The sequence below is a fragment of the Cydia fagiglandana genome, chromosome 8 (genome assembly GCF_963556715.1).
Source record: "Cydia fagiglandana chromosome 8, ilCydFagi1.1, whole genome shotgun sequence".
NCBI lineage: Eukaryota > Metazoa > Arthropoda > Insecta > Lepidoptera > Tortricidae > Cydia > Cydia fagiglandana.
The window spans coordinates 18,670,054-18,682,152 of NC_085939.1; the positions used below are offsets into that span (position 1 = coordinate 18,670,054).

Consider the following 12,099-nt stretch of genomic DNA (forward strand, 5'->3'; position numbering starts at 1 on the left):
GTTTACTCCAACTTCCTATTTTTATTGATCTCTGGACATATCTATGACGCAATTGATAACAAGTTTGGCAAAGTGCGAGATGGACTCGCACCACAAAGGTTCCGTACCTACCATCTACAATTTTACGGCTCCGACTTACGGCGGCGACTTGCGACGGCGGGAGCGATAATCATAGGTTATTGGAGCGAAAGGTCCGATCGTTATGTCACGCTCCAACCTATGGTTATCGCTCCCGTCGTCGCAAGTCGAACGATGTCGTGGCCGAGCTGTTATGCCTTGACTTGGATGCTATTAACAGCCATTGTAACTTTTACAGCATTTTTGGTGCAGCGGTGTGGTGTTAACGGAATTGGTATAGATAATTCCAACTGAAATGGTAAATTAAGATTAATATTAACGTAATTAACGCTAATTAATCATTAGGGTTGAAATTGTTTATACCGATTCCGTTAACACCACTCCGCTGCACCAAAATATGCTGTAAAAGTTACGATCATTGGTTATTATAATGATAATGACCTGAGCTGAGAATATTTGAACTGTACCTTAACACTGTATCTTTAGGTGTTTAAATAAAGTAAACAAAATATACCCTAAAATCATGGTCTAATAAAACATGGTCTTCTCTTCCCAGAGTGACACAAGCCTACGTCACAATAACATGGCAGCTATATATAGCGCTATCGCATATTATCATATAGCGCTGTCGCATGATGACGTAGGCTTGTGTCAGTCACGTGACCACGAAAAGACGGGAAGAGAGTACCAGGCGGAGTATATTATTATACCATGCCCTTAAATGATTTCTTATGCCAGTTGAGGTAGATGAAAAGATTACATGATCAATTACCTAATGTAAGTCCTTTAATCTAAGTCAGGTCGTTCAATGACTGATCCAGGTTTTATTATAGGATTCCATTTGTCACCCTTCGGAACCCTAGAAAGCATCTTGCAAAGCATGATAAGTTATATTCAAGTTATCAATGTTATCGTGAGAAGCAGTAACGCAATCTGTTGTTGTATTTTTCTAATCTTAAAAGTTTGTGGGAGGTGGCAATATTATATTTACGTCATTCGCTATTAATTCGTACGCTCGAGAAGACATTAAAATAGTTTACATTAAATTAAATAATTGGAAATTAATTATTTTTTACGTGTTTTAATTAAAATAATACACTATTATGGCATTTAATTGTTTTATTTATTTATGTTTTATGAGTTTTGTGACACCTGCAATATTGGGTAAGATCTATTTTTTATCAATCAAACTAAGGGTCGGTTGCACCAAACTGTTCGTATCGTTAAAGAGTTCGCAATATTTTTATGTATGGAAAGTTTCATAGTAAAGCGCCGGGGCGCGCCGGCTGACGTCGATCAGTCTGTCAAATGTGATTGGTGAAATTTGCGAATTGCGGGGATCTTTCTCTTTTACTCCAATGAAGGCGTAATTAGAGTGACAGAGAAAAATGCCGATCGATTTCCGTGGTTATAGCCCTGGCCCTAAATCTCTGCTTCGGGCAAGGCTCGAACTTACGATCTTTTGTCCTTAAAAACTCAATCTTTTATGACTATTTTCTATAATTTCTTTCCAGGTTATAGACGCATAAAATACGCGGGAGCCGATCTTAATATCCTCGCTAAAGCTGGAGAGAGAATAGATGTGGTTTGCGAAAAAGATGTGCCTCTAATACGGTGTGGGTTTACGCACCCTAATGGAACTAAAGTCTTGTAAGTTGAAGAGAAATTATTGAGATCTTTAGAAAAAAAACCGGAGAAGTGCGATATGGACTCGCCCAGCGAGGATTCCGTACTTTCTAGTATTTGTTGTTATAGCGGCAATAGAAATACATCATCTGTGAAAATTTCAACTGCCTAGCTATCACGGCTCATGAGATACAGCCTGGTGACAGACAGACGGACAGTGAAGTATTAGTAATAGGGTCCCGCTTTAACCCTTTGGGTACGGAACCCTAAAACAATATGACACGGTGTGCCAAATTTTCGCGGTTTTTGGAGTGGTGCAAAGTTAGCACAAGTCTTTCGAAGCTGTAATCTTGGATATATGGGACTAGGTTCCTACTTATAGTAGGTGCCTAGTAATGGCCCTAACAACATATTAAAATATTAGTACAGTCATTATAGATTTTGACCCGTGAATAATTAGTTCTTCGATTTTTTTTTTCGTAGGTCCCTCGGGGAGGGGGGGGACACTGGGAGTGTAAATTCAAAAAGTAGACTGAATCAGGCTCCTGAAATTCTAAAAATGGTTTTTTTTTTCCAAAAAAACGGTTTTTCTTGAATAACTTGGCCATTTTTGATTTTACAGTAAAACCGTGAGGACAAAAATTGTAGGAAATTTGATTCTCTACAAGTTAGTCCAGTCATTATATCCAAAAAACCGACCCTACCCATGAATAATCAGTTCTTGCATTTTTTTTTCGTAGGTCCCTCGGGGGGTCACTGGGAGTGTAAATTCAAAAAGTAGACTGAATCAGGCTCCTGTGTATATTCGAAAAACGGTTTTTCTTTAATAACTCGGCCATTTTTGATTTTACAGTAATACCGTGCGGACAAAAATTGTAGGAAATTTGATTCTTTACAACTTTGTTTCTCTATATTTATGCCGTAAAGCGTGGAACAGGAGATGTTAACTTATATATTATATAGTTAACAGGTATCGTCTTGGGTCGTCCCATTCGTTTTTCGTCAAGTTCTTAAATTAGTCCTATTCTGCTTTCGTCACTCATTCTACATTGAAAGCCACCGACGATTGGGACGAATGTAGAATGGGTGACAAAAGCAGAATAGGCCTCCCGGGCGAGGCAAGCGAGTTTTAGAAAACCTTTGAATGCAGTTTTGTTTCTTTTTAAAAATAAAGGAATGTCTCCTTTAAGTAAAATGAGCCAGCTTAAGGATTTAAGGTAGTTTCCCTCCAGGGCCTGTAAAGTATTGGGAAACGTACAATGAAACCACCTGAGCTGATTATAGACTGATTTATTATTTTTGTTGCATGCCGATCAACCTACCCTACATTTCAATCTACCCACATATACTGACAACTCCCCTTTGAAAGAAAACAAAAAAAAATAACAATTTATTTATTACCTAGGACATGCTTGACGTTACTTTAGGACATGGAAATTACATAGGTGTTTTATTTCTATTTTCGTTATTCATACATTCTCTTTCCTTTAGTTAAATGATTCCTTAATTAAATTGATTATATATATAGGTACATAGATGTATATTGTAACTTGTATATTAATATATATATATATATTTATATTTTACAAGATGAGATATAAACTTACACATACAAGTGTAGGTATCCATCTACATTTTAATTCATTCTAACATTCGCTACTTAAATATTATTATTATTTTATTATTAATACATTTTTATCACATTCAAATTTTAAGTAATCAGACTGCTTTCTAATTTAATTATAAGTAAAGTACATCACTAGAATTTTATGTTTATCATGCGAACACAATTTAATTGTTTACCTCTGAGTAGGTAATACTTAATCTAATTGCGACGAGGTTCAGGTACAGGGTAGGTCCACCGATCAGGAGGTCTCACCATCCTGCCAAAGCGAGTAACATAATAATTAGTATTATTTATTTGTTCTTGGTTTGGACTTGGACCCCGGGAGCTGATGGGAGGCTGCGGCGCACAGGGCGTAGTGATATTTATATCGTCATAATTAAAACATACTGCAGGTTGGTCTGAGCGCTGTGGTGAGTCATCGATCAGCTGTCGGCGGTTACGTCTTAGAATTCTACCAGACGTCATCTTTATAAGATATGACCGTGGTCCTACAGTACTATGCACAGTTCCGTTTTGCCATTCATTGTTTATTCTTACCTTAACCTTTTCGCCTACTTGGAGTTCTCGCAGGTGCTTGGCTCCTTTATCGTAATAACGCTTTTGTTTACTTTGACGCGATTTTAGATAAAATTCGACATTTCGCGGGATTTTGGGAGCTAGTAATGTTGGAGAGCATGGTAAAAAACTACGCAGTTTCCTGTTATTCAAGAGTTCAGCGGGTGAAGGTAAATCATTGTCAAGTGGAGTATTTAAATATTCTAAAAAAGCTATGTTAAAATCTGATTTATTGAATGTGGTTTTCTTTAACATCTTTTTTATGATTTGGACTGCTCGCTCGACCTGACCATTAGACTGGGGGTAGTGGGGGGAGGAGGTCACATGTTGGAAGAACCACTCTTTAGAAAAACTTTTAAATTCAGATGAAGCAAATTCAGGCCCATTATCTGAAACTATCACTTCCGGTATGCCTTGACGCCTAAATATTTCTTTTAACTTTTTAATTACCTCCCTAGAACAAAGGGATTTGACCTTGACTACTTCTACAAATTTACTATAGTAGTCAATTACTATTAGATAAGATTTCCCATTAAAATGAAATATATCTATACCTAATTTTAACCAAGCTCTTTTTGGAGGTTCATGTTGCATTAAAGTTTGCTTGACGTTTTGTTTTCTAAATGTCAAACAAGCTTGACAATGTGAAAGGTAATCTTGCAGCTGTGAGTTCATATGGGGCCAAAACATAATCTCGCGCGCTCTCAGTTTACATTTTTCTATCCCTAAGTGGCTACTATGTGCGCGTTTAATCATTTCTGATCGCATGCATTTAGGTATGACAACACGATCTCCCCTCCAAACAATGCCATAAGCAACTGATAATTCGTTTTGATATGCATAGTAGGGTTTTAATATATCACTAACATCTTTTTTCTGATCTGGCCATCCTCTTTTTATAATTTTAGTCAGCTCTTTTAATTCAGTGTCATCTTGCGTGCATTTTTGTATTTGTAAGAAGTGTGTATCAGTGAGAGGGTTGCTTGCCGAAATCGCGCAAACTTGCGCGCGCACGTCGAGGTCGCTCGCCCGTGTGTTTTCATCGACTCCCGCGCCTACTTGCACCGCACGAGATAACGCGTCAGCTATATATAAGTATCTACCAGGCTTGTATACTAAATTGAATGTGTACGGCTGTAATCTTAGCAGCATCCTTTGTAATCGAGCAGGAGTATTAACTAACGGTTTTTTAATTATGCTGACTAGTGGTTTGTGATCAGTTTCGATCGTAACATCATTTTTACCATATATGTATGTATAAAACCTTTCACAAGCGAAAACACAGGCGTATAATTCCTTTTCGATCTGTGCATAGGCTTGTTCTGTTTTTGTCAGAGATTTAGATACATAACAAACAGGTAAACCATTTTGAAGTAAGCATCCACCTAATCCATTTTTACTCGCGTCTACTGAAATCGTCACCGGTTTTTTAACATCATAATATTGCAGCACTGGAGGACTACACAAGCATTTTTTTAAAGAATTAAAACAACTATCGTGCCGCGATTCCCAGTGCCAGTGTACGTCTTTCTTTAATAACTCGCGTAATATATGAGTTTTTTCAGAGAGGTTAGGTATAAAGTTGCCTACATATGTAATTAATCCAAGAAATCTCTCCAAGTCTTTGACACTTGAAGGAGTAGGCATGTTCATTATAGCACTAGTGCGTGAGTCATCGGGACTCACCCCGTGTTGCGTAATCTTATGACCCAAGTATTTTATCTCCGATAAGCCTATCTTGCACTTTTCTTTGTTTAGTTTTATATTTATCTCCCTGCATCTTTGTAACACTTTCCTTAGTCTAATATCATGTAATTCTTTAGTATCGGCATAAATCAATAGATCATCTATGAATAATTTTACTCCTTCTATGTCGTCAAAATGTTCATATAATTTTCTATGGAAGATTTCAGACGCGGAGGAAATTCCATACGGCATGCGTAGGAATTTGTACCTACCAAAGGGGGAATTGAAGGTGCAAAGGTCACTACTAGCTTGGTTTAACTTAACTTGCCAAAAACCCTGCTTAGCATCAAGAGTGCTAAAGTACTTTGCCCCCGCTAGACTTGAAGTGATTTCATCTAGAGTAGGCAATTTAAAATGCTCTCGTTTAATTACTTTATTTAAATCCTTCGGGTCAAGGCATATTCGCAGGTCTCCGTTGGGTTTTTTGACAACAGTCATGCTATTTACCCAGTCGGTGGGTCCTTCAACTTTTGCGATGATGCCTTGATCCTGCATTTCTCTTAATTTATTTTTAACCTGTTCTACTAACACAATTGGTAATTTCCTAGGGGCATGAATTACCGGTTGGGCATGGTCTTGTAATTGTATTTTGTATTCTCCCGGTAGACAACCCATACCTTCAAAAACGTCGGAGTACTCATCTAATACAGACTTGGCATTATTTGACCTACCTACAGACAGCTCATGGACCCTTCGTACTAAGCACATTTCTCTACAAGAAAATCTACCAATTATTGGACTCGACGGAACATCTGCTATAATAAACTCCAAAATGTAAGGATTAGTTTTATGCATCACTTTTAGATTACATTTACCCGCAATTGGTATCAAGTCTCGTGAATAACCATATATTTTTACCCCGGTTGTACTAAGGGACTGCCTATCTATTCCTAATAATTTTAAGTACCTCTCTGGCAAAACATTTACCTCAGCTCCCGTGTCCAGTTCAAACGTTATATTCTTATTATTAATGGATAAAGTGACAGACCATTCATCATCATAATTATGTTTATTATTTACCTCATCGGTGGATTCCCCTCTTATTTCGTACACGCGACACATTCTCGAGTAGTGATTGCGTCCATGGCACCTGTCACACAGCTGACCATATGCCGGACACTGAAATCTTCTATGTGTAGACCCACATCTTGAACAGCTATGGCCGCCAGTCCTCTTGGGTTGTGACGACCGCTGCCACCTGCCGCGCGCCGCTGGCTGGTTGTCGTGCCCGGGAGCTGCGTGATGTGCCTGTCCGGGGCGCCCGCCTCGCCACGATCCACGGCGGCGCCCGCGCCCGTTAGCGCTGACCGCATTTACCGCCTTATCCTCTGTCTCCTCACGTTCTTGTCTATAACAACAACTCGGTTGACCTTGACATTCTGTCGCGATTGTTTGCTTATTTTTAATTTCATGCACATGATGTTCCACATTCTCCTGCTTAATATGACCAGCTTGAGCACGGGATATTTCGGCTAGCCTACATATTTCTATAGCTTTTTGCAGCGTCAAGTCACTTTCTCGTAGAAGTCGTTCCCGCAAGGTTGTTTCCTGAATACCACATATTAACCGATCCCTCACAAGGTCACTGCACAGATCTTTAAAGTCACACTTTGCTGCCATCACATTTAATTCAAAGACATACTGTTCAATCGATTCAAACTCCTGCTGGTTCCGTGTGAAGAATTTATGCCTTTCTACGGCGAGGTTCTTTTTGGGTTCGAAAAATCCGTCAAACTTCTTTAACAACTCATCTACTGTTTTTGATTCTTCGGTAAACTGGTCATATACCTCGCGGCACTTATCACCTATTACATGCAGCAAAATGTTAATCTGGACCTTCTGTGGTTTTTTCGCTATTTCACAAGCTTCGTAATAAATTAGAAAGGCCTTTTTCCATTTCTCCCATTCTTTGCATAAATTTCCCGATGTAACGTTCACTAAATTGTTCTCGAATTTGAACGGTAATGGCGGATGCAGCACTGACTCCATAGTGGCGATAAACAATTCTCACTCTCACGATAAATACCTATTTATTAATAACGACACACATTACTGTCCGCACAGAGTTTCACACTTTTTTATTATTTTACAATGATAAATAAGTCTTTTTTCCGGCTGCGCCATGTAAAGTATTGGGAAACGTACAATGAAACCACCTGAGCTGATTATAGACTGATTTATTATTTTTGTTGCATGCCGATCAACCTACCCTACATTTCAATCTACCCACATATACTGACAGGGCCCGACTTATCTTTCCACCCTGTATAATGTTCGATATGACAGGCCTAATTTCTGATTTAACCATTTCAGATTTGTCGACGTGGTGCCAGGCACGCCATCCTGCAAATTCTCTACCATCGCCACTACCACAGAAATAGGCCTCTGGACCTGTCATCTATGGACCCCAATGGCACCTGATAAAGAAATCACAAAAACAGTCGAAGTGAGGGTAGCTCACAAAATCGCCGCGCTAGACAAAGAGGTTGGGGTGAAGAAGGGAGATAGGGTGACGTTGTCATGCGTCAGTTCGGAGGGAATGGTGCCGCTGAATGCGTGTTACTTTACTTCGCCAGACCAGCGAAGGATTCATTTGGATGACAAAATTACTGAGGAAAAGTAAGTCCCTATTTTGTATAGTATGGGGCGGGGTGATTTAATGATTTTTCATCACACTCGCTCAGTAAATGTGGAATTGCACGCAGGTTTAGCGGGAGTTATAGAAAAAGCGTTCTCCCTAGATGATAATAATTAACAGTTTTTTGTCTTTCTATTTAATTTTTGTATCGCGAGTGTGATGAAAAACATTATGTGTAACTCGGGGCGTAATAATATTGCAAACTCGAGTCTATAAATCGCTCCGGCAAGCCGTCGCGATATAACTTACTCTCGTTTGCAATGTCCAACTTAGGTACGCCCCATGTTGCACAATTTCATCACACCAGATCAAAGTTGCTCGAAAAAGATATTATTTCATTATTCTTATTTGGATATGTAGGTAGTTAAACTTCACAGCACTTGGCAATCTTGGCATGAAGCCACAGTTGCTGTGACATAATATGTGGATAGACCTCTATATTAAAACTAGTAAAGAGTAATTCTATTTAATTATTTATTGGTAAAATCTATCAAAATTCAGAGTAAATCTCATCCGAAATATTAAACATGTAATAAGTAAATTTATATTATTTCCAGCCTCGCCTTCAATAAGTACTTCTTCCCTCTAAAACTGAGCGTCCACCGCGGTGACTGTAGCATCACACTGCAGTATACAGATTTAACTGACGAAGGCATATGGGCTTGTACGGGCTGGCTGGAGCTTGAGAACCGGGCGTATACCGACTACATACAGTTGAGCGTGCTTGATGACACAGAAGCTACAAGTTTAGGTGATGTTTGTGTTAGTTTAGAGTACCTATCCTCGCTGTATGACTGCAGCATCACACTGCAGTATACAGATTTAACTGACGAAGGCACATGGGCTTGTACGCTTGTACGGGCTGGCTGGAGCTTGAGAACCGGGCTTATACCGACTACATACAGTTGAGCGTGCTTGATGACACAGAAGGTACAAGTATAGGTGAGGTTTGTGTTAGTTTAGAGTACCTATCCTCGCTGTATGACTGCAGCATCACACTGCAGTATACAGATTTAACTGACGAAGGCACATGGGCTTGTACGGGCTGGCTGGAGCTTGAGAACCGGGCGTATACCGACTACATACAGTTGAGCGTGCTTGATGACACAGAAGCTACAAGTATAGGTGAGGTTTGTGTTAGGTTAGAGTACCTATCCTCGCTGTATGACTGCAGCATCACACTGCAGTATACAGATTTAACTGACGAAGGCACATGGGCTTGTACGGGCTGGCTGGAGCTTGAGAACCGGGCGTATACCGACTACATACAGTTGAGCGTGCTTGATGACACAGAAGCTACAAGTATAGGTGAGGTTTGTGTTAGGTTAGAGTACCTATCCTCGCTGTATGACTGCAGCATCACACTGCAGCATACAGATTTAACTGACGAAGGCACATGGGCTTGTACGGGCTGGCTGGAGCTTGAGAACCGGGCGTATACCGACTACACACAGTTGAGCGTGCTTGATGCGACAGAAGCTACAAGTTTAGGTGAGGTTTGTGTTAGTTTAGAGTACCTATCCTCGCTGTATGACTGCAGCATCACACTGCAGCATACAGATTTAACTGACGAAGGCACATGGGCTTGTACGGGCTGGCTGGAGCTTGAGAACAGGGCTTATACCGACTACATACAGTTGAGCGTGCTTGATGACACAGAAGCTACAATTATAGGTGAGGTTTGTGTTAGGTTAGAGTACCTATCCTCGCTGTATGACTGCAGCATCACACTGCAGTATACAGATTTAACTGACGAAGGCACATGGGCTTGTACGCTTGTACGGGCTGGCTGGAGCTTGAGAACCGGGCTTATACCGACTACATACAGTTGAGCGTGCTTGATGACACAGAAGCTACAATTATAGGTGAGGTTTGTGTTAGGTTAGAGTACCTATCCTCGCTGTATGACTGCAGCATCACACTGCAGTATACAGATTTAACTGACGAAGGCACATGGGCTTGTACGCTTGTACGGGCTGGCTGGAGCTTGAGAACCGGGCTTATACCGACTACATACAGTTGAGCGTGCTTGATGACACAGAAGCTACAAGTACATGCAGCTCACACCAATTTTGGTGTCTAGTCTAGCAATAGTAGTTCAGTAGTTGCCGCGCACCGCTACAGAACGGACGCCAGTACGCGCTTGCGCCACATTGCGGTCATAAGTCATAAGTATCTGTCGTAATAGATGCGTTTTGTTAGAGAGTGAACCTTAACTGTACCTGGTACCTACTTTTTATTCTCTGGTATTGTTTATTCTCTGGTTTGGTTAGAATACCTACATCTTTTAAATTTGCCGCTTTTTTCGTCTTTTTTCTACTGACGGAAATGGCTTGACAGACAATGTATTTAACATTTGACAGAGATTAAATAACAAAATAAATAAATCATAAATCTAGCCTAAATTAGCCTGAGGCATTTGTTCCCAGGACAGTGGCGTAACTAGGGGGGGGGGGGGTTGGAGGGGGCACGTGCCCCGGGCGCCGTCTAAGGGGGGGCGCCAAAATGGGCAAAAGACTACCTCTCCGCCATGCCAAACGCACAGCAGGAAAACTTTTGTCAGTCGTATTTACCACCACTGTGAAGTGTGAAATGCGGATGGTATTCTGGCCCACAGCTCAAAAGAGAAAGCCGATCTTTTAGGTACTCTTTTTTGCCTCGAATTCGACCTTGAAAGACGACGGTAGCGCCCTACCGCCCACCATCCCGCAGTGCGAATACTCTATGCCAGAAACTTCTATCAAGCAGAGGGATATTCAGTGGGAGTTGCTATGCTCTCATTTTATAAGGCGAGCGGGCCGAGTGCTTCAGAGTTGTGTTCCGTGTTAGCGCGTCTTTTCCCTCAGGGGTCTCCTGTCGGGAAGTTACCATCTTATGGACTGGCCTAGAGACTACCTATGCAAATGGATCGCTAGCCCTTTGTTCGGCAGGCGCATATGAGCCGTAGTAGACGGAACCTACTCCAATAGCTGCTGCTGCATATCTGTGACATGTTGTCTATCGGACGACAGTAGGTACTGGGGATTCTTATACAGGCTGGTTAAAAATAACTATATTACCGTTGCCAGGGAGGTTTTGGGATTATACTGAGCAACTTTTACTAAGGGACTAACCCCGAAATCGCAAAAAAAAAAGTTTACCCTCCCATAGAAAATGGACCAACCAAAATGTATGGACCAGTCAAATTTTTTTTTCGCGACTGAGGGGTTGGTCCGATAGTAAAAGTTGGTCATTATAATTCCAAAACCTCCCTGGCAACGGTTCTCTACCGCTCGTAGGTAAGTACAATGAGCTGTTGTCTGAAGAATTGTTTGATATGCTGCCTTGTTGTCAACGGTTGCCATCACTGCACCGCTCGCCGTATTAGGATAGGCAGAGTGTTTATCCTCACACCCTAGAACCTAAATGGTCGCGCTGTCGCGCACTGTGCGGTTTAAGAGGAATTTCTTTCACAGCGGGCGGGAGGAAATTTGTCGAAAAAAGGGAGCTCATTCCACAATAAGTTGAATAAGTTCCCTTTTCTCGAGAGGCTACAGTATGGAGATCTCCAAAAAAGAAGTGCATAAGTTTTAAAATGGTCGGCAACGCGCATGTAACACTTTTGGAGTGTAGACGTCCATATGATGCGGTGACCGCTTACCATCAGGTGGGTCGTAACATGTTACCCACCGATGTACTAAAAAAACACATATACAATACACTGTATTTGTCTGAATTAAAAGTAAACTTTTATAAGAATAGAACGAAAAAGTAACCCTTTTGTAGTTCATTTAGTTTACGGGGGGGGGGGCGCAAATTTGGTGCCTGCCCCGGGCGCCATATCCTCTAG

At 40.9% G+C, this 12,099-nt stretch overlaps 1 protein-coding gene across 1 annotated transcript; it reads right to left on the reverse strand.

Annotated features, from left to right (window-relative positions):
* Nucleotides 1–3,521: 3,521 nt before the first annotated feature.
* Nucleotides 3,522–7,628, reverse strand: LOC134666720 (uncharacterized). The gene is made up of 2 exons (XM_063523964.1): nt 6,653–7,628; nt 3,522–3,587 (listed from the first exon to the last, which is right to left on the reverse strand). Exons 1-2 carry the CDS (start codon nt 7,619–7,621, stop codon nt 3,570–3,572), a joined length of 987 nt encoding a protein of 328 aa, XP_063380034.1. The 5' UTR covers nt 7,622–7,628; the 3' UTR covers nt 3,522–3,569.
* Between the last annotated feature and the right edge of the window lie 4,471 nt (nt 7,629–12,099).

What these genes read in the sequence shown, in the direction of transcription:
- LOC134666720 (XM_063523964.1), bottom strand. Translation starts at nt 7,621, where the DNA reads ATGGAGTCAGTGCTGCATCCGCCATTACCGTTCAAATTCGAGAACAAT.